The sequence below is a fragment of the Eucyclogobius newberryi genome, unplaced genomic scaffold (genome assembly GCF_026437365.1).
Source record: "Eucyclogobius newberryi isolate DKJ021-1_F unplaced genomic scaffold, fEucNew1.0.hap1 SCAF_10, whole genome shotgun sequence".
In the NCBI taxonomy this organism is placed as follows: domain Eukaryota; kingdom Metazoa; phylum Chordata; class Actinopteri; order Gobiiformes; family Gobiidae; genus Eucyclogobius; species Eucyclogobius newberryi.
Window position 1 is genome coordinate 30,398,754 of NW_027315724.1, and position 26,750 is coordinate 30,425,503.

The 26,750-nt window shown below is 40.0% G+C and overlaps 1 protein-coding gene across 2 annotated transcripts in view; it reads right to left on the reverse strand.

The window, feature by feature from the left end:
• ubash3bb (ubiquitin associated and SH3 domain containing Bb) overlaps positions 1 to 26,750 on the reverse strand; it is a 41,026-nt gene that overhangs the window by 2,948 nt on the left and 11,328 nt on the right. Inside the window, exons 2-13 of one of the 2 annotated variants that reach the window (XM_072454528.1) lie at positions 10,490 to 10,543; positions 9,838 to 10,024; positions 8,856 to 9,054; positions 7,052 to 7,221; positions 5,709 to 5,917; positions 4,984 to 5,128; positions 3,552 to 3,675; positions 2,535 to 2,654; positions 2,360 to 2,452; positions 1,920 to 2,064; positions 760 to 866; positions 562 to 671 (exon numbers count right to left, since the gene is read on the reverse strand). In XM_072454528.1, the coding sequence (XP_072310629.1) occupies positions 562 to 671; positions 760 to 866; positions 1,920 to 2,064; positions 2,360 to 2,452; positions 2,535 to 2,654; positions 3,552 to 3,675; positions 4,984 to 5,128; positions 5,709 to 5,917; positions 7,052 to 7,221; positions 8,856 to 9,054; positions 9,838 to 10,024; positions 10,490 to 10,543 (1,663 nt within the window). Of the gene's footprint in view, positions 1 to 561; positions 672 to 759; positions 867 to 1,919; positions 2,065 to 2,359; positions 2,453 to 2,534; positions 2,655 to 3,551; positions 3,679 to 4,983; positions 5,129 to 5,708; positions 5,918 to 7,051; positions 7,222 to 8,855; positions 9,055 to 9,837; positions 10,025 to 10,489; positions 10,544 to 26,750 lie in introns of both variants that reach the window. The other variant, XM_072454518.1, reaches the window with a different exon arrangement.

A 26,750-nucleotide genomic window follows, 5' to 3' on the forward strand; every position in this document is an offset into this window, starting at 1 on the left:
ATAGTTATAATACATTTTCACTAATATGATGTAAACGGTGCCAAAATGTAAAGGTTTTTCAGTAGAATGGAGTAAGCCATAAAGAGATCAAGGGTCTGAGGCTCACACTGTAGTTTTGGCTTTTGCTGTTCGATACAGTAATTATAAGAGAACAAGCTCTGATTCTTTATCTCAGGATGGTTTATTTTGACTGAAAATAAGTGGGTTACAGCATTCCCTTTGTGTAATACATGTCCAGAAGCTTGAGAGTTCATAAAGAACCAGTCCGAAGGGTCAAATTGCAAAAGGTTAAATGAATCACTACATAATTTAATACTAAAAATTAAACAAGGCTGTTGTAAAGAAAGAGTTAAGTCACTTTGGACTTTTTGTCTTTGGAAATATTAAGCACACAAATGTTTGCTGCACATTTTTAAACCGTAAAGGCAGAGCTGGGTTCTCACGTCCATGTTACGATTCTAGGAGTGTGGTTCCAAAAGCATCGGCGTGTTGTGCGCTGGTTTTCTCGTTAAACCGGGTGATTCACAGACCGTACATACCGTAGCGCACGAGTGGACCCACCTTTCGGACGACTTGTATGAAGTCCTTGGTGGTCTGCGGACTCCGGCCCTGCAGCTGTCGAGTGCAGGCCTCCAAGGAAGACGCGTGGGCTACAATCAGCACGTTGTTTCCTGTGAAGAGGCGCACGCGTTTAGACTCCGATACAATGCACGTTTATCTGCAGTTTTTCAGACGCTTGTCCCAGGACGGGGGCGTTACCGGCGTTTTTGCAGTCGGACAGGATGTCTTTGGTCACTTGGTAACTCCGGGTCATGTACGTCTCATAGGATTCAGACACGGAGAGCTTGTTTACGGGAATCAGTGGTCTGCAAGAGGCGAGAAAGAAAAAAAGTTTCACAGTTAAAGTTAACACAAAGAGAGAGAGACAAGCGACTACACTCTTTATACCCTCTAATAACGACACACAAGAAGTCATGTCGTTTACTTTTGCATTCTCAGATGTTAAGAAAAACAACAAAGATTGACAAATTTAACATAAACTGGGCTGAATGGGACACATCCTGGCCTTTGTGTGCCTTAACCTTTATTTTTTTTATTTTATCTTTTTCAGATGCTACTTCCTCCCCTCCTTAAAGGCGGTATGGACGATTTTTCGGCGATTTGAGAACGCAGGCGGAAGTGCGCATGCGCACTCCCCCGTGCGGACCGATACAACACACACGTGCGTTTGTTTATTAGCGCGACGGATCGCATCGCATCGCTCGTCTCCCGTAGATTTCTGTCCACTTCTGCGTCAGCTCGAACTGTCTTTCTCCGTCTTCATTTTGCCCCGTACACTGAGGGAACTATATTATGATAGATCCATGCGCTTAGGCACGCGGAAACGTGAGGACGAGCCTGACGCGGCTGCAGGTGAGCGGTAGGTGCGTTTTATGATTGATACGTGGCAGGACAAATGATTTATCCACGCCACGAGGAAATATGATAAAAAATTTGATGAAAAAAATTGTCCATACCACCTTTAACTTCTTATTTGAATTTTTTTTTTTCCTCTGGTCCTGTCTTTCGTATTTTATTTTTTGTATTTTCAACGTATTTATTTATTTTTTCTCTGTTTTTGTGTTTGTTGGTTTTTACTTTATTTTGAAAAAGGAAAAAAAGAAAATATCTATGGGATAATATTGGATGTCTTGTTCCGATTGTCTTTTACGTACAATGATTTATTAAAATTATTTTCCACCTGATTAAACACAGATTCTCCTACACTTCTTTCAACCTGAAGCAGTCTTCTTCTCTCTTGCATCCTGGTAAATTATGTCTGAAGCTTTAAGTGAATTAAATCCATGCTGATTAACGCGTTGTCTGGCGAAGAGCGAGCATATTAGGATTGGGTGTAATATATTGCAGGGTGGTCTCACCTGTACGTTACATCTACACTGAAGTGGGACGCTGCCAGGTCAGACGGAGGAATCCAAGCAGGAAGTGAGTTTCCTGAAACCCACTTGGTCCATTCAAACAAACCCGGCTCTATCCTCAGCTTCAGTTTCCCCTCCTGCTGCAAACCTGAGGGTAAAGACAATGATCAACCACTGATTATGCAAGTCGGATTTTGGCTTGGATCACTTACGAATAATACATTAAAGTTAGATTTTTAAAAAGGTTTAAATTAAAGCTGCACGCCGCATCTAATTAAATAAAGGAGGAAATAATCTTTCTTCCTTTCACAGTTTGAATTTTAACAACCTGAAATACCCCAGAATGCAAAGATACTTCTATTATATAAGACTATTGGACAAAGTACTTGCTAAATACTACTTAAAGTCAGTAGTTATAATACATTGTTTGCATGTTCTCTTACCTTTGAGGATGTTCTGCGCTGTCTGAACACATCGTAATGAAGGAGAGCAGTACACAAAGTCTAATACTGTGTTACTTTCTAACAGCGCCTCACCTGGGAATGCAAAATATTACGTTACCTTTTGCGCACGGGCTCTGCAAAAAACAATATTTCTGTAAAAAGCGGGAGGCCTTACCTACGAGCCGCGCCTGTGTGCACCCTAACACCGTGATGGGAGCGTCCATGTCGTAGTCCCTCTGCCCGCCCCACATCGGGATACTCAGAGGCATGTTCAGGTTTGACCGGACGTATCGACCTGGAGAAGGATCACGAGGGTCAGTGATACGCGTGGTGCACTCAGTAACGTTTCTGGTGGAGGGTCTTTGTGCTGGAGATGTTATTGTTTTGCCTGGAATGCCTGACAGTATGGCATTAAACTGATCTATCACCATGGAGAAAAGCACTGAAACACCTGCGATTGAATAAATGCGAGATAGATGTTTGCCATAACATTCAAGACGAAGTAATAACGTCTCTACAAGCAGGCGGCGGACCCTCTATCAGAAGTTACACTGACAAAATGGACTTTGACTGAATAAAAATACAATTTATTTATTTATATTCAGTCTTTTTCAATTTAACGCCTTATTCTGAGACGCGTCCTTTTTATCATAGTTTGTTTTCATTGCTTTATGTTGCATCATATCACAGAAATCTCCTATTTTTGTTCATTGACAAGGGCAATACAACTCTGATTTCTGACACAGGCAATAAAATACACAAGATATAATACTGATATAAAAAAAAAACTTGTGTTACACTTTAAAGCTTGTGCAAACAGATGAACCGCCAGTTAAAACCGGGACAACCGCAGACGACCATACGAAATACAAAAACGACATGTCATAAATTCTCCAAAGACACGCAGCTCTTTGATAAATGTGAAGGAGGAAACCCACAGTAACACGGTAGTCAACAGCAGGCGCACCTCCATTAATCGACACATGATTTATAGTCTGTGTAAAGAGAAGCGCGTGTGATGAATGTTCCTCTTCGTTTACATTCATGTTTGATATAAGGTGAGCTATTTCGGAGTCGTAAATTATCTGTATGAACGCGCTGATGCTATGGATAAGCTCTGTCTAGAACTTATCAAGGCTCCGCTGGAGTAATAGCTTGAATACACGCAGTTTAAACGGCCTGGAGAGATTACCTTTACTGTCGGAGCAGAGGGAGAACCAGTGCTTCCCAAACACCACGTCCATCCGCTCGCCGTGACGACAAACAAAAAGAGTCCTCTTGGGGTGTCGAGAGTGGCTGCCGCTGATCCGCAGAACCTGCTACGCACGAATGACGGAAAACATAGACATCGATAAAAGTGCATTCCTCCAGGTCACCGAGCAGAGCGGTGATGTTTTATGGTGGTTTTAGATGTATGTTCCTAGTGTCAATGTCCTGGTTTGGTCCTGGTTTGGTCCTGGTTTTGTCTTGGTTTGGTCTTGGTTTGGTCCTGGTTTGGACCTGATTTGGTCCTGATTTGGTCCTGGTTTTGTCTTGGTTTGGTCCTGGTTTGGTCTTGGTTTGGTCCTGGTTTGGTCTTGGTTTGGTCTTGGTTTGGTCCTGGTTTGGTCCTGATTTGGTCCTGATTTGGTCCTGGTTTTGTCTTGGTTTGGTCCTGGTTTGGTCTTGGTTTGGTCCTGGTTTGGTCCTGGTTTGGTCTTGGTTTGGTCCTGGTTTGGTCCTGATTTGGTCCTGATTTGGTCCTGGTTTTGTCTTGGTTTGGTCCTGGTTTGGTCTTGGTTTGGTCCTGGTTTGGTCTTGGTTTGGTCCTGATTTGGTCCTGGTTTTGTCTTGGTTTGGTCCTGGTTTGGTCTTGGTTTGGTCCTGGTTTGGTCCTGATTTGGTCCTGATTTGGTCCTGGTTTTGTCTTGGTTTGGTCCTGGTTTGGTCTTGGTTTGGTCCTGGTTTGGTCTTGGTTTGGTCCTGATTTGGTCCTGGTTTTGTCTTGGTTTGGTCCTGGTTTGGTCTTGGTTTGGTCCTGGTTTGGTCTTGGTTTGGTCCTGATTTGGTCCTGGTTTTGTCTTGGTTTGGTCCTGGTTTGCTCCCAGTTTGGACCTGGTTTTGTCTTGGTTTGGTCCTGGTTTGGTCTTGGTTTTGTCTTGGTTTTGTCTTGGTTTTGTCTTGGTTTTGTCCTGGTTTGCTCCCAGTTTGGACCTGGTCTGGTCCAGGTTTTGTCTTGGTTTGGTCCTGGTTTGGTCTTGGTTTCTTCTTGGTTTCGTCTTGGTTTCGTCCTGGTTTGCTCCCAGTTTGGTCCTGGTTTGGTCCTTGTTTTTGCCTCCCAGTTCGGTCCTGGGTTGGTTCTGGTTTGGTCTTGGTTTGGTCCTGGTTTGCTCCCAGTTTGGTCCTGGTTTTGTCCTTGTTTGCTCCCAGTTTGGTCCTGGTTTGATCCTGGTTTGGTCCTGGTTTCGTTCTGGTCTGCTCCCAGTGGTCCTGTTTTATAATGGTTTAGTTCTGATGTAAAGTTGGTTTGATTCTGTCCTAGTCCTGGTTTTGTCCTCGTCTTGTCCAGGTTTAGATCCAGGTTTAGTCTACATTTTGGTGTGGTTTGCAGGTTTGAATGCAGCCAAAATAAGCGAATGAACCACCTGCATGGGATGACAGATGAGACTGAGGGAAGGCGTTTCCCCGGGGCTGGAGTTTTCGGGTCGACGACCGTCCAGCAGTCCGTCGAACATCCCTCTGTCTTTAGTGCTCTTCTCTGACGGGCCACAGCTGAAGAACGAGTGGGACCTGTGGAGGAGTGGGAGAATCTGTGAGCCCTGAGGGAGTTCAATTTATCTGAAATGGGAGGCAGAAATTGAAGGTAAAATATGGCAGAAGCGTAAGATGTATGACTTAACCCTAAAATAGAAACCTTTGAGTCAGCCTCCATTTTGCCTTCAGCTATACAAGCACAAGAAGACATTAGATATTTGCATTTAAGAACCATGTTGGACCAGATTGGAGAAAAGTAAAAAGCACAAATAGATTTCACATTATTTAAGATACTTCACGTCTTCCCTCAAGAGTAACGGCACAAATGTTGCTGTTCCCGTTTCCCGTTTCACTTGATTTTGGCTAAATGTCATTCTTCTCAATAAAAATATATCCACACTGCTCATTTAGAAGGGAAAATGGCAAGATGTCTTTACTTTAAACTAGATTTGAACAGATCGGATTATTAGGTAATTGTGATTTTGTCATTTTCAAGTTTTAAATCAAGTTCTTTAAGATTAAGATAGAATTCAAGTTTGGAGTGACCCACATTCATCTCCGCACTGCCCAGATTCCCCGTAAGTGAGTGTTGCTGCTTCTGTATTCGTCGTCTCACCCATGAAAGACCCATGTGTCTGACTCATCGGCCAGGGTGACGTAGTTTTCGGGCAGCAGACCGGACAGCCCCGATGAGAGCGAGGTCCCGAACACCCAGCCCTCACTGGTGCTGCTCTGGTCCACGGGAGACATGAAGACGTAATCCCCTGGAACAAGCTCCAGCTCGTCCTCGTTCTGTGGACTGTAGGGGTACTGCACCCGCAACGTCTGCCGATCAGAAACGCGACGTTAAAACACGCAAGACAGACGTAAATACTGAGAAGAAGGTGAAACATTTCAGGACAGAAGTTGAGTATAAATGGAGAGTCACAGATGTAATTTTTGAGGCGTCAACGTCCGGGCTTGATAAACATTTTGTGGCACATTTTTAGATTCAAGATTAACGTGTGAAAATCTGTCTGTAAAGATTAAGGGCACGTTCACTTCACATGGCATAGTTTTATTCTGATGTAGACTTGATTTGGTCCTGTTTCAGTCCTGGCCCTGTCCATGTTTAGTTCTGGGTTTAGTCATAGATTAGTCCTAATTTCAATGCTTGTGTTTGTGCAAGAGTGAACGCACGTCATGACCACAGCTGAGCTAGTTGTGAAAATATCAATGTTGCAATATAGGATGACACAATAGTCGATTTTGAAACAACACAATGTTCTCTGTCTGTCAGAAATTGACTTTTTCTTTAAGTAAAGTATATATATATATATATAAAAAAAGAAAAAAAAGAAAACATCTCACCCTTGTGGTTCTCAAATGTTTCACATCACAAACCACCTCAGAAAGTATCTGGACTATATTAAGTCAAAAACCTTGCCCTATTTTAATTTAGCTAAAATAGGACTAAACAATGACTGTACTCGTTTGAAACCAGAAGTAACCCAAAGGAAACAACAGAAAATGTGGCTTAAATTGACTCTAATACTCTAACTAAAATTTGAACAGCAGAGGGGTCCGCACACAACCTGAAGAAGTTTCCGTACCACAGTTTGAGACCCACTGAACTAAAAGATTAAGGTATGAGCATTGTTGTTCAAAATTTAACCTATTTACTTATTCTGTCAAAAAAGTATATATTAAACTATCGCAGTAATATCGTTATCGCAACACTAAGCATAGTTCTGAAGTAATGTCATATTCTTCTCATACTGCACAGCCCTAGTTCCATGTCAAGATAAATGGATCGTTGCTTAATGTAATGTAAAGTCTGAAGTATTTATCTTGATTTGAGTATATTAGTGTTGAGGGTCTTAGAGGAAAGTTGCCAATGGAAAGTACAAATTAAACCTATGCAATGTTACATCACTTTGAATCTACATCTAGAATTTGCCTTCAACGTATGGCGAGTACCTCATGGTTTGCAAATCGAATGTCCCGGGAGAAGAGGACGGCCAGCCAATCGCAGCCCAGCTTGACCTCGATGCCCTTGGCCAGTTTCTCCAGAGAGGGAAGGTGGTCCGTGGGGAAATTATAGGCCAACGTGACATGGAGCTGCTTCTTATGAGGCTCCACGTGGACTTCTGCGGCACCAAATGGAAGACACGTTCAGTACATTACGGTAACTCGTTTGGAGCACAACAACCGCAGTCTTTTCATCATTACCGTGTCAGGATTTTCTCGACACTTTAATCTGCCGCTTCACGGTCGAGCGTAAACACACCGTGGCCGCATTAGCGCTTACGGCCCGGTTCTAATCTGATCTGGCACCTACTCCGGGGCCTAAAATAGAGTCGGCGGACGTATTCAATTCTCCGTTCACGCCGAGGGAGCGAATGCGGCGTGAAATGAGTGGCAGGAACAGCGAGCGCTTTGGTCACCTCAGTTTGCGCTGTAATTTCACGTTGACACAGTGGATTCAAAAAAAGGACATCACTGTAATTACTATAGCGACTTTTCAATAAATAACAGCTGGAAGAATTATTTTGGGAGCTTTATCGTGTGGACAGTTGTTTTACACAAGTGGGGAATTATTTGTCCTTTTTTTTTGCAGTATGACAAAATTTGAACCGTTGAGGGTGAAATAAGTAACTTTGATGACTTTAATTATTCTAGATATTCTTTCATTCTGCTATTTATTTATTCATTTATTAACACTATTTTACGTTTGGGGATTTGAGTTTACTTGTATTTTTGCTGCTTTTGTGTTATTGCATCAGTGGCAAAAAGTAGTTTCAGTTTATTATCGGGATATTTATTGTGACAGGCTTATTCTGAAAGATGTCATTTGTATTGCAAGTAGAAATGCACAAGTGGAAGTACAGGTAGAAACAGTGGCAGTAATAACGCTGACGGTCCCTTTGGTCTGAAAACATTTCTTCTGTCGACTCTGAAATGTAAATGTCAAACCACTCTCGTGACATCCTGCTCTGTTTAGAGTTACTTTGAGGTTTTGGTGTTCTGTTCGCAGATGTGGGAGGGAAGTCCCTAAAGCACGAGTTTTTGAGTGGGGCCTGACATACTGACAATGGACTTTTCTCCAAATGAAGTCATATTAATGTAAATCTACAAACTGCCACTACAGCTGGAACACACACGCCTCCTCTTGTTGGTTTGACTTCGTTATAGAATGTTTAGGCAACACTTGTTAAAGCAATATTTTCTGTCACTGCTGCAATTGTAGATGAGATGTAGAAGTGGATATTGCATAAGTGATGCTGGGAGTACGGGCGTCAGGATGATTCAGGTCACAATATAATCGTGAGGACTGACAAGTAATGATTGTGAAAATCGTAGGAGACATTTCTTCTTTGCTTGAAAAAAGTAAACATAAAGTGCCTTTTTATCTGTTGGTTTAGTCACATGAACTTCATTCATCACTCCGAATTTTTGATTTGATAAAGCTGCTCTCAAACTAGAGAAATCAGGATCTATAAGACAATTATTTCACTCTTGTTTGGTCAATAATCGTGAAGCAACTGTAAAATTATGATGTTTCTTCTCACAATAGTCATAACACTAACATTTTATACCTATGAGACAGAAGTGAATGAATAATGAAATGTAAGGAACTGTATAAATCATTATTCCAAAGTCAAAGTATTATGTTTGCGCTTGATTAAAAGGTTATTTTATGTTTATGCATGACAGTAATATTGCGATGGAAAACTCGGCTATTGAAGAATATGACCGGGCCTCTCGTCGCTCCGGGCTGTACCTGCTTTCCGCGCTGCCTCCGCGGCGAAGTCAGCGGCGAACTGCTTGAGCACGTCCGCCACCTGCTCCTCCACGAAGAGGCCGATGAAGTTGGAGGAGGTGTAGAGCTCCAGGGGCAGCGGGGATGGGAACCGGCCCCTCCACTGCACCACCGTGGTCTGCAGAGCCTCACACAGGGCCTCCACTTTGTGATCCGCACACTGCCAGAGACACCATCATTAGTGGAGACCGAGGGACGCAATGTGCGGCCGAACAACGTAGAGCAGCGGTTGTGATGATGCTGTATTTAAGTCGGAGTAAGTGAGTGAGTGGGGAAGTACTGTATAGTTGTAGAAGGGCTGTGCTGTCAAATAAACACATTTTGATTGAGATTCTGTTCATTCTAATCGTCAATGATCAGCTTCGGTCTGTTTCATTATTGAGAGGTTTACAGCCAATCCTCAATCAGTAAAAGCATGTGGTTCTTATCTATGTTCAGGAAAATAATATTGAAAGACATTTTAGTTGTTTCTAATAAGACAAAATTAAATTCAATCAAAAATCGAGATCGAGCATTATGAAGGGAAAAGGAATGAGTCATGTTTTTGTCATATTGCCCAGTCCTACGTTGTAGCATTATAGCATTAGTATTAGATTAATACGAAATGTTTTTTATTATTTTTCCTTTGTCTTCTTTTTTGTGTGTGTTTGTGTCTTTTCTACCTAATTGTTATGTTGCTATTGTCATTGTCTGGTTGTCTCACTAAAAAGCAAACATATAAATAAAAAAATTCATTCATAAAATTAATAAGAAACGTAAAAGTAGCAGTATTTTGATCTTTGAAACGCAAAGCAACTGATAAAAATTGTGACCGTAAATAATAATCAAACTTCTTTTTACTCTTTCACCTCCACAATTGGGATCACATTTTCGGAGAACACAATAAAAATCGACAAACGGTCTTCGTCACTTTATCTTTGGTTGGACGGTGATCCGAACTGACCATGAAGAACTGGCAGAGTGTGACGTGGGGGAAGATGTTGTGCGCCTTGTTTTTCCCGCAGGTGACCCGACTCTGCTGCCAGAAGTGGGACAGCTGGTTCTGGAGCGGGCCGCTGGGGCGAAGGTACAGCACGAACTCCCGGGGCAGAGGGTCATCCAGGAACGGGTCGTCTACATGGGAGAACAGCCTGGACAGACCGCGAAAGTACGTCAACACAAAACCCTTAGCGCAGTAATGTCCACCTACAGTCGGTTAAAAAGGTGAAAATGCTTTTAAGACAAAACATTTAGAACAAAAAAAGTAAATATGTAATAAACAATACAGAATGTGTCTTGGTAAACTTCACCCCGAGAGATTTCTTCTTATTTTAAGTCAAAATGGGAATCAAGAATCAAGAAATATAGTATATTTAGACAAACTACTTGTGATATGTAGACAACAGTGGCTTATAACTAGAAGGTGGTTCAACATTCCACCTTTAATGCTTCTTTGAAAGTGCTGTGATTGCTGGTGGTCAGGCTGCGGTGGCCCACTGCGGGTCAATGCCGTTTAATTAGCCTACACACACACCAGTAGATGGCAGTGTAACCGTAGCGAGTCATAGTCGTAGTGAATGAACATCTGTGGAAACATCTGCCCATGAAAAACTCACCAGTCGCAGGCAGCTTGGACACTTCGGCCTCCTGTCGACACCAGGGCTTTGAGTCTGAGAGGGGGGAAAACAAGAACATCATGTAAACCTCAGAAGGTGTGCTCAGGACCGGTCTGCAAAGTCTCCCTGACATGGCATTGGGTTCTATTTTAAATGAAACAACGCTCTTGGTTCTGTCCTTTTTAAATTAACTAATAAATGAGTCTGTCCACTGGAGGGTTTGTCGCCTTCTTGTCTCCACGGAGATGTTACTGCTTGTCTACCTAGTACATCTACGTGGGGATAAGCAGGTGACGTTATCGGGCCAAGTTTAGAGCTCTGGGAAGAATCAGGGGCGCTACCAGGGAGCGGACGGAGGGGCACAGGCCACCCCAGAACACTGAGGGGCCACCGGACAATTTTTTCTTTGATTTTATTTACAACGCAACAAATTACGACACACTATACAAATACAAACAATTATAATTCGTAATATTTACAGTTATTAGTATGCTAGCAAGTCATTTCTTTGGACCATTGTTTTTTTGTCTCATTCTACTCTTCAGACCCTGTTGTTTCTGTGGGCCAAGTATTTTTTCTATTTATCTGAAAACCTCAAACAATGACTTTGGCAAATATGCTATGAGGCTAACAGATTGCGGTATTTATTCACAGAGATTAAGTGTCAAATCCTCATAATGATTGTGCCATGATGATGGTGCCACCTTTGGGTCCAGTGGGGAAAAAATCTGGACACGCCCCTGGTAGAAGAGCACGTGTTTGAGCAATAAAGACACCTGAAACAAAGTCAACTTTAGATAGAAACTATTAATGCGGCAAACGGCAATAACATGTCCATGGAGACGACACACGTAGCGAACCCTCCACTGGAAACTGACGTCGTTCTAAATATACAATAATTCGCAAAAAAAACTAATTCTAATTCTCTCAGTGATTCACGTCTATAATCGTTTCATAGCAGCAGAAACAAATGGAGGTGTTGTGGATCGACACCTGTGTGGAAACTATGAGCATTTAAAACACGAGAAGGTTTTGCGGACGACAGACGGAGGGAAAAATATCTTACAGAAACGGTTTAGGGACTCGAATGCGAAAATGTCTCTGGAAAAATAAACTCTTGTGAATTATTCATCCACCTCTGAATGGATGGACTGGGCAACGGTGCAGGAATGTGTTCCGTAATACAGAATGACTCAGATGGAAGTCATTTTCTTCAGTACGAAGACACTTTAAATGACTTTAAATAACTTTTCGGGCGAATCGTGTCCATGAGAATGCTTTTGCTTTACTTGGAATGTTCCACAACGTATTTATCTCCATGGAGACAACAACGACAGGCCAAGTTACGGGTCAGATCTGTGGAGAGAAGACCCAGCTCTCAGAAAGATTATTTTTTTTAATTTATGTTTTCTTCAAACACAAAAACACAATGAGCGAGAGAGAACAGGATTTGTATTTCTTATTTTTCATTTATTTTTCTCAAAGGCAATAAAAAGCATTTAAAGAAAATAAAAAAATAAAATAGTCCAACAAAAGTCAGAATGCATTGCTTTTTTTCATTTTTACATTTGTATTTATTTATTTTGGCCCAAAGGCTTTGTTGATGTAAAGTAATTATCCATTGAATGCAAGTTAGTTACGTTTCATGCCATACTGTGGAACATTCTGGGCAAAGCGATACCATCTCCATGGAGACAAGAGCATGTTTAATAATACTAGAGCAAGAAAGGAAATCCAACGCACAGTCTCACTCAAATTAAACGTAAATATTCTCTAAATGTAATGACTTTATCTGACTGCAGGCCTTTGCAGATCATTAAATACACGTACTCTTCAGTGCAGTACGTCTGGGAGCTGCAGTTTGACTTTAAACGGTTAATAATTAATCAGCAGAAGTTCACATTGGAGCAGTTCTCGCTATAGGGGAATAAGAAACTTCCACCTTTCTCACAAAGTTTGGTCGTGAATATTTAACTAAGTCTCCGGGCAAAACTCTGGTTCCTCATATTCTCCAAAAGACGTGCACAAAAATAGTCTCCATGGGTAATTGTGTAGGAGGATTCTGACGAGGTCGACTGATGACTAACAAATGAGCAATCTACTTGCCGGGAAAAAGAATAAGGTAATTAAAGGTGTACTATGTAACTTTACACTACCAGTTTGTGTCCATGTTAATCCTGTTCTTTTATGGAATTAAACACCTATTGTGCATTGATTTGTGTTTTCTAGCTCAAAATTAACTTGGAAAGCATAGATTTGAGCTTGACCTAACCTGCTGGCATTAGATTGAATCCATGAAGACAGATGAGGTTTAATGCCATACTGTGGAACATTCTAAGCAAAGAAACTGGATGGATCGTCCACTAGAAAAGTAACAAAGTGCACCTTTAATTTGGAAAGGTTTTGGTCAGTTTTAGTATTACAAGATCAGTACTTTTTAGCATTGTTTATTTAATTTGAGAGTAGGTTTGGAGTAATAATAGTAGCAGTGATGGAAAGTAATGAGCTACAAAAGTAAAAGTACTGTACAATTTGTATATAAACTTTCAATTTTACAGTGGACACTGTTTACTTTTACTTCACTCCATCTGAGAGCAGTAGCTGTACTTTCTATCTTATTACAGTTTTCACTGGACTGAAAAGTAAAGAGTACTTTCTTTATAGTTTGAGGGGTTATTTTTTAGAATGTTTATGATGACATTAACATGCTAAAAATAAATACTGTATATCGGTACTTGTTTTTGTGTGTGTTTTCACAGGTTTTCTGATCCTGCCGAAAGGTTTTGAGTTCAAGTCTTGGCTTTGAGCAAAAAATATACATATATACAATTCTTTATCAAGATCTTCATTACTTCACATATCACTCTTTAAATTGTGTGCAAAATAATTAAACTTAAATTAATTTTTCCTTTTTACCCCAAAAGTAAAATTCTTAAACATGCACTTCAATACTACTAGATTTTATGTGATACTTCTACTTGAGTAACTGCTTCACTCTTGTATCTCTACTTTTACTTAAGTAACAAAATTACTTTTGTAAAACTATGTAAAAGTAAAGTAATAATTACAGTGGTACTTTCAAATGCTGTTATGTCAGTTACACATACATTTCTGAGAGTTAATGTTCATGTATTTCATCACAGAGTAGATAAAGAATAACTGATGACTGCAGTAACAGTCGATGGTCCTGTAATGGTTGTCAAATACTAATATTTGACTAAACCTACTGTCAGCGTGGCTATTTATAACGTGGAGTTTACAGTATAACGCACAGAGGTTACAGTGGGCTCACAGCAGGGATAAAAGCAACGCGAATGTTAATTTATCTTTTCATGTTGGTGCTGTCATTGTGCGCACCTGGAGGCCTCGGAGATAAGCAGAAATAAAGAATAAGTGATTACATTATTCCCATTAGAGCCACGTCATCCAATTAGGCCGTTTCCACCAGATAAAAGCGGCACGTGTTTATGCCACTGTGCTAAATAACACGGCCTCAACAAATCAACACTGGAGAGTTAGATAAAGGACTATATCTGTACATTTAGGTGGAATTTAATTTGTGTTAATTCTTCTCATGAAATGCACATAGACGCTGCTCAAACAGAATCTACATTTACAGTTCTACAATTGCTCAATCTGTTCAAATATGTTATTGTTTGACCAGAACGTTCCACAGTATGGCGTCAAATTATCAATCCCCATGGAGACAAGCGGTTGGCCCAAACAGGCAGAGTAACAGGTCAGATCTGTGACAAGGCGAGCGCGTTCACAATGGAAGAGTGCAAAATCTTAAGGTTTTTGAGCCGCAAAAACACCTGCAATTGAACGAATGCAAGAAAACGTGTACGTTTAAATGCCACACTGTGGAACATTCCGGGCATAGCAATGATTATATGGTAAAATGTGAAATCAGTGACGGAAATTTGGGATTGAAATTCAAAAATTGTACGCGGCAAGACCACCGTGTTCGTTACAAGCGAGTTAAACGTCCAAAGAGAGGCATTAGCCAAATAATATAGGAAAGTGAAAAAAGAGCCAGGAAATATCCCACATAGCCACAGGGGCTCTGCATGTATGGGGACATGAACATTACATATAGATCTGTTAGGCTATAGGCTATATTAGATCAATCTGAACATGCACTCACAGTGAACAAATCAATCATTATACTATCGATCATATTTTCTAGTGTTGAATAACCGTGTGCTTTCGCTAACCCCTGTGCCATCATGACCTGCTTGTCTTACGGCAGAGACAAGACAAACTGGTTCTCTACATTCACCTCTTACCTAAAGAAAGTGACAGAGAGTTTTTATGTGGGAGAAACTGCTTTGAAGTTCATCAAAACGTATTCATATGTTTTAATTCCGAGAGATGCGTGATTCTAATGTGGTAGAATATGCAAATCTTTCAACCATTTTCATTTCCCGTTGAGGCCATCTATTTCTTTTTCGAAGAGGTCCTGACGAGATGAAACAAGACTTTTACATTCGTTTCTCAGTGAAATTAAACATAGATAAAATCTAACTCAAACTCTAATTGCAGCTCTAATCATTGACATTTCAAAATGGACGAAATGTGCAATGAAACATCCGACACATCTGAACCACTGAGAACGTTCTAGTCATCACCTTTTCTCAACTCTGTCCCCTCGTCGTTTGCTTTCTTTTTCGCTCGTCTGTTTCGCAGTCGCCCCCACACCCGCAAGCAACGAGATCACGTGAGTCTAGTTTGATCGGTTTATGCGGAGCCCCGGAAAAGAGAAGTGAGTCCGACGTCCCGTTTGTCACCATTTAGTCAGAACTTCAACGAACTTCAAAGGTCAGCATCAGAACCACACGCCGAGTCAGGAAAGAGGTCGTAATTCATAAGGAAACTGTGGTCACACTGGTTCACAATATACATATATATGCTTTTAACTTCTGTATTTTCTTTATTTCTTTTCATTTTCTTCCCATTTTATAAGATTTGATACAAATAAACAGTACGAACAGAAGATGAAGATGTAAAAAGACAATAACAGTTGGTTAAATCTCAATCTTTGTCCATTTAATTCCATACAACACACTTAAAACGCACATAAAACAGACAAACAAACACAAAGAAATAGTAAAAAGTGCTGCTCTCACAATTGTTATAAATAAACTTCACATTCCTTTAAATGTGTCTTGTTGCAACTTAATAACTTAATATTTAATCTATATGTGAATATTATTGCTAGTTAATATTATTGCTAGTCAAATATGAACAAATAAAAGTTGAGCAATTGAGAAGAAAAACATAATTTATACCTCACACTACTGATTATTATTAGCACAGTTTTGCGTTTTATGTCCATGCAGTATGTTAAGTATTTTGATTCTGTATTTCTTGTACACCAAAACACCAAAGTACAATCCAAGTTGAACATTTGTCACTGCAGACAATATGATTCTGACCTTATAAAATAATGTTTCGGGAAGCAATAAATCACAATCAAATGGTTTTAAGCAGCTTGTAGGAGTTCTGCACTTTTATATTAGTCATTTTCCATGTGGTGAATGTAAAAACACACAGGTCTGCACAGCTGTCCCGCATCAGGACACACAGAGACAACCCCACCTGCGACGCCTGTGTGGGCTCAGGGTGCACTGACTCAAGCGTCTGCAGGAAATATTATCCAAAAGACGTCATTTTTTTTTATCTCACAGCACAAAACATCTGAACTAGCTCACTTCGGAAGGGTTCACGTTTGGGCCCGGCTCGAGCCAAGTTCAGTCCGGATTTGGTCTCGTTCTGGTTCAGGCCTGTTCCAGTCCAGCACAAGACTTTCTAAAACACGGCCTGACCTAATTTGATGATCCACGGAGTCACTGACGAAGCGGGAAACATGTCGAAATGTATATAATATCGTGAATGTTGCTGTGAAGATATGAACTATTTGAATATCGAGTGTATTTCCTCATGGTGCAATATTCAGCTCACTTGTAAAACTATGCAAGAACATGAATATATAAATATGTTGTGAGGGTAATGTATATTCTAATAAGTGAAATTGTATTGTGTTTTGGTTTTACTGGGGATTTAGCTGTTTAGCTGACGGATTTATAACATTTTATTCTTATTCTTGCTGTTACTGATACTTCATTTTAGCCTTTTTATTTTAAATTATTACTTTGTTCATACTAGTTGGTTACATGTCAAAGTCATTCTTATTCTGATTTCATTTCTAGTAAAATGGTACAAAAAGAGACGATTAAATATGAAAAATGAAAAAAGTTATATTGCTAACAATCAAATTCAAATTTATGATGATATTTCTGCACTTTTGTCATAAATTTTACAGACATTTCACATTTATCTAGGGGTTAAACTTCAACTACAACATTTAAAGACATTTCATCGTTACTGTGAGACTCTTTTTTTGCCAATATTGCCCTCCAATGTTTACTGTATTATCTGAATAACTGAACAAATAATCATAAACCTCAGACATCGAGGACTTCAGTCGGCGCATTCTCGCAATATTGAAAACCGTCATCACTGAATGTTACGTTTTTACAGTCCACAACTTGCCAGACACAGTTGTGATAGAGTTCATATATATCATACTTTATTTTAGAGTATAGTAGGGTATTAATGCCACCATCGCAGGATAAATAACACAAAATAGATATGATTTTACAATTAACATTTAAAAGAAAAGGAGTTATTTGAGACACTATTATCAATACAATAACGTGCTGGATACAGTAATGCAAAATGGTAAGTGGATTTTTATGCAACGTTAGTACTGTACTGACATCTAACTTATTTATTTAAATCATAAAACATTCTGACAAAAGTGCACGAATACAAGAAGCAAGACAATTTTAGACCACTTTCACATTAGAACTGATTTGGCGCAACATACAACAATGAACAAAGATAAAAACATGATATATAGAATCAAAAGGGGCATGCATTGAAGAAAACAATTTAAATTTACTATAAGATAAAGTTGACTTGAACTGTGACACGTTTTTTGCTGAACATAATGCTTTCAAGGCCTTAAATGTAAAACTTTTAAGACGTTTCCCTGAATCACTTGACTGAACAGACAAGACCAGAACGCTCCACACGGCCGTCCACAGAAGCGTGCAGCGAGTCACCTAACGGCTAAACGATGTGTTAGAAGCCGTGGACATTGTGAACGTGTCCTCGGAGCGATCCTGAGTGAAGTGTGAGAGACAGGAAGAGGAACAGGCGACGACAGAGGAGCCCACGCACCAGCACACTGCCGCCATTGTACACGCAGGACGCACTCAGCATGTCGCAAGAACAAATGATTAAAACACCGTATATAATGTTTTATAAAGACGGCCAAAAGACGGATGTGTTAACCGTAAAGTTAAGGGTGAGCGTTACTTAAGGGTGAATGTTCAGGGTCTTAAAGGATCAACTCTCAAAATGTGCCCATAAAACATGAACTGTCCAATTACTACAGTGTGTGATTGCTATGGCTGTCTTGAGTATATTAATTATACAACCTCATACAGTTCACAATGTACAAAACACTGATACAAATATTCCTGCTAAAAGGTCTAAACATTATGGCTCATTCTGTTAATTATCAAATTAAACTTTTTCTTGTTGCAATTGTGATGAAGCTTACAGCTCTTTGCAGTATTTCTTTTCAATTATGTGTGACAGAAGTCAGTAAAGTTGGATTTAAAGTAACATTTTCTTTAGACATACATTTTTGACTTGTTTGCATATTGTTTTGTGATTTTTATTGTATTTGTAATAGTGTTTCAAATTAATACATTCACATTTTCAGCTTATTTGAAGACTGTAAAAATGCAAATGAAATAACTGCACCACAAAACTTACCGGTAGTGTTCATGTCACAATAAAATGCTTAAAATTCAAACAGATACGAGTCGGTGGTGACATTTCTCTGCCTTTACGTGATAATTGTCCAAAATGCAATTGTAATGTTTTTAAAGCACGTATCGTCATTAGATTATTAAAAAAAAAAACAGAGGATGTGGGCTTGAGGTTTGCAGCTTTTCTTAACGTGGAAAACACTCAAACACTTGACAATGATCAAATGTTGCCATCAGAGGTAATATGTGCGCCCAAACTAAGCATTAAATACCTTTGTAATAAATCATCGTGTAAATACAGAAACCTACACAGTGCATTCTCTTGGCCCCAGCTTGAGTGGAACATGAAAGGACCGAGCAGAGCTGTGTGGGAGTGAAACATTGTTTTAGGTTCAACAAGGCTTCAGGCTGCTCGAGCTGCAGTTTACAATGGACTTTACATACAAAAACACACACACTAAAGGTCTATTTTAAACTGCAAAACTGTACAAATATGTTTTAAGCACAAATCAAAAAATATCTGAACCGGAGCCTTAAATCATGTTGAACTGTGTCAGAAAAGATCATAATCACAACACATTCACCACAAGCTACAGGTTTAAATATTGTCAAGTTTGACGTTTATTCATAAATACTTTGAGAAACGTGCATTCTTTCTGTGAGCACGGTCACCTCTCCACAGACCCGACCTGTAACTTGGCCTGGTGCCGGCTTGTCTCCATGGAGATCTAAACGGTTTAAAGCTGTAAAACTATACCAACAAAGCAATAAGATTTCCATGTGCACAGACACAACAGTAGTGCCGTATTTTCAGGACTATAAGGCGCACTGGATTATAAGGCACTCTGTCAATAAATGGTCTATTTTCCATTATTTTTCATGTATAAGGCGCATAGGACTATAAGGTGCAACAAGCGAAACAAAACGTGTACCACACAAAGTTGCTTCGAGGTCAGTCAGCACAACCAGAATTCATCCATATATACAGCTCCTTATAGTGCGGCAAATACGGTAGTTGCTATATTAAAAGTATGAGCAGTGCTGTTGTCGTCAGCTGTGGCCGGTCTGTTGTGGAGAGACTGTGGCTTTGTTTGGCAGCTGCTGAACTTTAATAATCTTCACCTGCTTCAGCTCTGAACTCGATCTGCACCAAAACGTCTCCAGCTGACTCCAGACCAGTTCATCTCTGTCGAAACACCATTGGCTTTTTTCAGGTTATAAAACAGCGACGCTTTGGCTGTCAATGTCTATAATGTTCAATTGTATAAGGAAATCCTTGACACATCAGTGGGATTTGTGAACATCCGTTTGTTGATTTTTTTGACATTATGAAAATACAGTCCAATCAATACAGAAAACTGCCCCCAAACCCCATCTAATATCATCACAAAACAAATATTTCCCGTGGTGATTATTACATATTATTTCAGAAGAGATAATAAGTACCGGTAGTCAATAAGAATGTTGAACATGGTCCGGTTTATTTCAATTCAAAACAAACTACTCAGTCCTGAAAGATGAAAAAATCCTGAAAATGTTGTCCATAACACAGAAAATCCATGTGACTAAAACTATATCGTTTGACAATAAGGGTTGTTTCATGGATGCCGATATATCAGCATCCAAAGCAGCCGATATTTTGGGGCTGATATGTAGGGCAGATTTTGATCATTTTACCCAAAATAAATGATTTGAAACAATCTTAATATTTGCAAACGTATATAAAGTAAAAAGTGCTTCCTTCAAACAAAAGTGTAAAATTAAGCGTTATGTCTCTTTATTTAAGCAGCTGGTCAGCCCAAACTAAATATCGGTCTATGCTGAAGATTTAAGACCAATCACCAATACCCTAAAGGGGAATGTATTAAAGCAGAACAAAAAAAGTCACAGGGACTTACAAAGACGTTATTACACGTCTTTGTAAGTGATGGTTAAATATGCCTTTCCGGGGTGTTTGAAGTGTCCGCCGGCGCCCCCTGCTGTCTCTGGGCGGAAAACCAGCCTTGTAACGTTTGCTGACATCGACCTGAAGACAACTCTCCTGAGAAACCCTGGCTCTTCTTTTATATTTGGCAATGTGAAAAGTTTTTGTCTGTGATTATACTATTATACTTATTATGAGAAAGAGAGAAAAAACAAAAAGTAAGTTGCAGGGATAGCTCTATCGTCAGAGTTATTTATTTCTGCTCTAACTGAACTGAAAACCATAATGTGCACAATGGAACTTTTAAATGTCAAAAACAATAGCAGTTTCTCAATTCTACTTTAGTTTTGCCAATCGAATGTGAACATTGTCAGCACTTGGCAACATATGGCTGTTTGGACACGTTTGACCTGCGATGAATGACCCCACCTCACGCTGAGAATCATCTGTCCAGGAGAAAGGACACTATACATAAGCCCCGCCCACCCCTCACGCGACCCTGATTTACCCCTGCGTGTCTCTGTGGGAATCCCCAAAGCTCTGCAGGCGTCCCCACACTTCCTGTTTACAAACCCACACAAAACAGCAACACAATAACCCCACCTAAAGAAGCTCGGAATATGATTTAAGGCATTTATTAAGTCTTTTCAACATAGTGCCTCTGGAGATTACAAATAAACAGCCCATCCAAAAGCTGGAGGCGTTAAATAAAATACAAACCGGGCTGGAAAACTGACAACTTGTGAGTTATCATGATAATAGCATACAGCAGTTGCAACTTGTGTTTACAGGAGAAGTCTGGATGTCCTCCTTGGATTCTATAGCACTCTGACTTCCAACAACTAGAGCTGTCTTCGAAGTTCCAGGTCGACTAAAGACGTGACCTGTGCATCAATTAGTTGATCAGAAGAAGAGAAATGGTCTAGAAAGGCTCTCAAAATGATTAGGTAGCTCCATGATCTGAGTCAAATAGCACCCACAAGAGCACAAGATGGAGTCAACACATTAACATCTACAGAAGTTACAGTAGCAGCCGGTAAAAACCGTCCAGTCACTCCCAAAACTCACTCCACGCTTTCTTCTTCTGCTCTGGTCCAGAATCCTTTACAATACCAACATAACGTTTTGTCGACTGATAAAGATTTTGGTCGACACAAAGACATCGACCGATTAATTGACAAAACGACAAAACTCCTACAGTCAAACACCATCAGCCAGAATAATAGAATATAATGTGTTTTTAATGTGCCACTCTTACCACAGACAATAAATAGACTGTTAATAATATATGTGCATGTTTAGACGTACAGTAAGTACAAATCCACCTGCAGACATGTTACTCCAAATAAAGACTGAGAGCAAGTAGGTTCTAGGTTTAATTCCCAGGACTGGACAGTGTACAATTTGTCTGTGCATGTCCTCTGTATACTATCGTCCCCTCAACCTCCAAAAACGGTCAGCCCATGGTCAAAATTGCCCACAATGCACCTTGAAAAATAGTGGAAAGCGCTGCACAACACAACGTTTAATAAAGCACTCTTGACCAAACCGGTAAAGTCGCGCACAGTAGCCGCCCACCTTAGCTTGCATCTCTGTTTTGATATGCAACGCAATCGTCCATCTTGACTCGCTTGTGTGTGTTTTATTAGTCCTTAAACATGTGCGCGTCGGACTGATTCGATCAAGACATTTTTAGCCGGACTAGGGTCTGCAAAAGAGCGCAGCGCAGGGTTATGTTGTTGAGTATGAGCTAGGGTGGACATTTAGACACTACGGCATTAAACTTATCTATCTCCGTGAAGATAAGCTATAGTTACACCAACAGGCCAAGTTACAGCCCTTCCAAAGCAAAGACAAATCATGCTTTTCAATGTATTTTAAGCAATAGAAACATTGGTACCGTATTTTGCGGACTATAAGTCGCACCAGCCAAATAATGCATAATAGAGAAGGAAAAAAGGTATGTAAGTCACACTGTATATAAGTAAAAGTATAAGTATAAGAGGCATTTTTTGGGGAAATATATTTGATAAAATCCAAGAACAAAAACTGATATTTAATCTTGAAATGCAATTTAAAATAATAGCAGATTAGAAAACACGATGAAAAGGTTTACAAATGCTAACGTAACACCTTCAGCTACATGAGGCAGAGACAACGAACTGTAACGAACTGTGGTAAGTGTCTGGTATGTTAACGTAACATATTAACAGTTATTCAGATAACTATAGCATAAAGAACATGCTAACAAGTTTACCAAAGCATCAGTAATACCCAAAATCACTAAATCCATTGAATTCTTCTGCCTCTGTGTCACTTCTAAACAACTCAAGTGCAGATTCTTCTTCTGCGTCGCTTTGAGCCTAGAGCGCCCTCTTGGGGTTGTCAGTGTGAAAATAACGAATAATCACAGAAGTCGCTCCGGAGTCAGCTAAACTATTAAAAAAACGTATAGTCAGGAAAATACGGTATTTGAAAAAATGAAAGATAGACAGGTTAAATGTCATACTGTGGAACAAATATTGCAGTAAAGTTACATAAAGTGCACTTCTAAGCCGAAAAGTCCTCAAAAGGCCGACTGTCCCCTCATGCATCCCTGTGTGGTTCCTCATACTTGGTCCTCTTCAGTGTCTGTCTGCCGTTGTATCGGGACAATGTGAGTTTGTTCCCGTCGACAGTGTTTCTAAACTGAGCCTCATTGTGCTGCAGCGCGAGGAGGACGAGGACACAAACTTCCGCCTTCACAATGGGAACGCTAATCTTTTTCCTGAGCTACTGTACACTGTCCCGGGGGCGCTGCTGTTTAATAATGCACTCACATACTACAGCCCAAACTAAATATGCCCCACCAGCGAAATATGAGAGAACTTTGCATGCATGCATTTAAGTTAGAGCTGTGAGATGTATCGTAAATTAGTAAAATATTGCAATTTTGGAGTTGTGCTGAATTAGAATACAGCGTGTATTGTCTATAAATGACCGCAATAAGACAAAGACACGTCTAATGTAATCTTCCAAACAAGTGTACATAGTATTTCCCTCCTTTTGTAGTCAATTTCATGGCCCATTCTTGTTTCAGGTGATATTTGGACCTCAAACTAAGACACTTAAAGGCACATTTTAGCACAGTGCTGATTAAAATAAAAGGTTAAAATATCCTTGAATATCATTATCAAAATAATCCCAAAAAATACTTATATATTCCTTTTTGTCAATATTGCACAGCCCTAATTTAGAGTTTAAAATCGATCAAAAAACCCTAATTGAGACCAGTTCTCCCAACCTCACGTCCACTCGAAGGGAGGTTCGATCTCCCAACAAACAAAATTAAAAAAATATCTATAAGTACTTTTCTCTGGTTTATGTCACATTACCGTTTTGTGATTCAGAAAAAAATAATTTCATAAAGCTGCTCACAAACGTGAATCATAGTAACGTGTTAGACAACGGGAGTGAAAGGAAATGAAAGATTACACAGTTTTTTGTCTCAGTAAAACGCTGTTAAATCGTGTATAAATATAATAATCGCAACTGTAAATTGTACATTGTGACATCCCTACTTACAGCTAAACAGGTTAAAAGATGTGAGTGATGGGTGGGGCCAGGACTTGTGATTGACAGGTGCCAAAGCAATGCAATCATTCATTCATACACTTTGACTATAGGAACAGAAGAGAATAGCCACAATTGAATATAAAGAGCAACCTGTATTTTGTGTCATAATGTCATACAAACAGTGAGATTAAGTACAAATATCATTCTAACTGTGTTCACAACGTTTATTACCTGTGTGTGGTTTTGTGGTCACATGATGCACAAGTGCAACTCTCAGAAGGTGAACTCTGTCATCAAATTAACTACAGACCCACAAATGTTTCCAGCTCTTCATAATTCTGTATTATTTCCACAGAAAGTGACATTTTGAAATGCCACACCAGCAGCGCTTCAGAAATATGTCTCAATAAACTTTCCATTCAGATTTTATGCCTTTTAAGAGCTTTCCGGAACAAGCCACCAGCACATTTATGTATCGCCTAGACATTTTTACACAATGCTGTCAGTTTGAATGCATTCTCACAGAGGTATTGTATCTTGTTTATGTGGATTGTACAAAGAGATAAAATAATAACTAAAAGTGTTTCCACTGTAGTTTATTTGTGGATCTGTTTGTTTTTTAAGGTGAATGAATTTAAAGACTTTTGATGGACTCTTTAGACATAACACAACAATTAACTTTGTGCACCACTTGTTAAATGCATGCTTTTGTTACTGGAGAATACACATAGACACATAAACATGGAAATTGACTGTTCAAGGTAGTAACTATATGACTTATTTGCCTTAAATAATAGGTGTCAAAGTAACTGTAGCTGTCCAGAAATATCACTATAGTTTGAAATTCCATCAGCAGCATTTTGGTGGTTTCAAAAAGTTAAAATATGACTACTGCATATTCAAAATAACAATATACTTGCCATGAATGTAATAATCAAAATAGGGTCATTGCTCGTACACTTTAAGTTTAGATTGTTATATGTCACTTTCAGCTGCACGTTTACTTCAAAATGACTTCACTCTTTTTGGGAAACAAAACCTGCCAATTGGGAACTTTATCTTTAAGTGGAACTGGTTAATAGATCACTGCTTTCTTTGAAAACAGTTCAAGCTTCAAATCCCAAAAGTGTTTAGTTTCCTCAAATAATCAATTAGCAATAAGTATAGCAAAAGCAAAAGCTGAACGCTACCGATTTCTACAATAAACACGACGACGATGTGACATTTTGAAAGCGTACATTATGTTACACACCGCTGCACTCACACATTAAGGTCACAGAGAGGAGCACATCTGCAGCTCTTTAAACGGGGCTTGTCCTTGTTTGGGCGGCTGACTCAGAGCTCGTCCTACATTTAATCAGGTCCATGCGAACGACGCTGGAATGACGTTTCCGCGCGCAGCAATAGCAAATATATGAAGCACGTTCTACCTCTTAACTTTCCCGGACACGTCGCTCTTACTCGGCTGAAGTGGTGTGGTTTCTTCTTCAAGTTGAGGCTCTGTAATCAAAGGCTTATTCAGTATGTCTTGTCTGTATTATCCATGTATTGAACGGTGGACACAGCACAATTGGGGATTTGGAGAATACAAACATGCAGAGTATTGTCTTTAGTAATCTTTTTCTCTTTTTGATCACAGCTCGATTCTGACACACGCTGAATCTCAAAGTGATGGCGTTTTGTGTGGGGGAGCGGGTGATAATGGCAATTCTAATCCCAATCTCCAATGAGTCGTTGACACTTCACCAAATCTGCATATTATATTCACCAGAGGAATTGTGTGATCGGAAAACTGCTCGACAGAACTGCAACTTTGACTCAAGTGGAAAAGTTGTGGATTTTCTTTGACAAATGTCCATCCTAGCTCATACACATACTCAACATATCCTTACGCTGCGTTCTTTTGTAGACTCTATTGTGCACTCATTTTGTTTTTGTTCTAAAACATGAGATGCAAAAGTAAAGGGGTTAAAGAGCATGTTTAAAGGCCAATAACAATTCAAATACTACATAATATGTGTCATTTAATTTGGCTAATTCAACAGTTCTAATCACAGTTCAGTCAGCCATCACAACTTTGACCTTCTCTAATATACTGTTATTACAAAAGCAGCAGCAGAGTCGCATTATCTCATTTACATATCAGTTTTGCTGCAGAAATAATGCTCATTTCACAATAGAAAATCACATGCAACACGCCTACGGCCTGATAAAACAGGCCCGCAGTGCAAGAGCTTGCGAAACACTCCATCTTCCGTCTGTCTAATCAGCTCTGTAATTAAACATCTCATCATCTCATTTTCTCTCGATAACGACGAGCTCCATCGCTGCAGCAGCAGCAGCCACAGCAGGAGGAGGATTACATGAGCGCTGGGGGAGGGGCAGAGCGAGCGGGACGTCCAGCCAAACCCAGTGTCACGGTGGAGTGAGCGCGAGGCCAGGCAACAGGAGCTGGAGCGCATCCAGGCTCTGATTTGGCAGAAGCAGCTCGAGCGCACAGATGGCCGGGTCGTCAGTGAGCACACAGCCGCACTGCATCCGTCTCAGGGCGCCCCGAAAACATAAGAGCGGACACAAGGAGACGGCGGTGACTAACGCGCGGGTTTAGGCGACGTGAAAAGAGCTGGCACCGTCCGCCCGTGAAGTCAGCTTTAAATTGGGCGTGAGATTAAGTGGCACGTAAAATCTGCTTTGGCCGTTTGATCCGTTCATCCCTGGCACATCCTCAAGTAACAAAACCCAAACTGTGATTAAAGACTTTTCAACAGCGTCCCAAAATCAAGACGGGTTTCAGGACAGACAGGTGAACCTCTGGATAGGGCTGGGGATAACAGGGTCCCTCAGCTTTTGATGCACGATACACGGCTCACGATACCATAAAATATCACGATTTTGCCACATAATAGTGTAATATTTTGCTCGTGATATGCTCCGA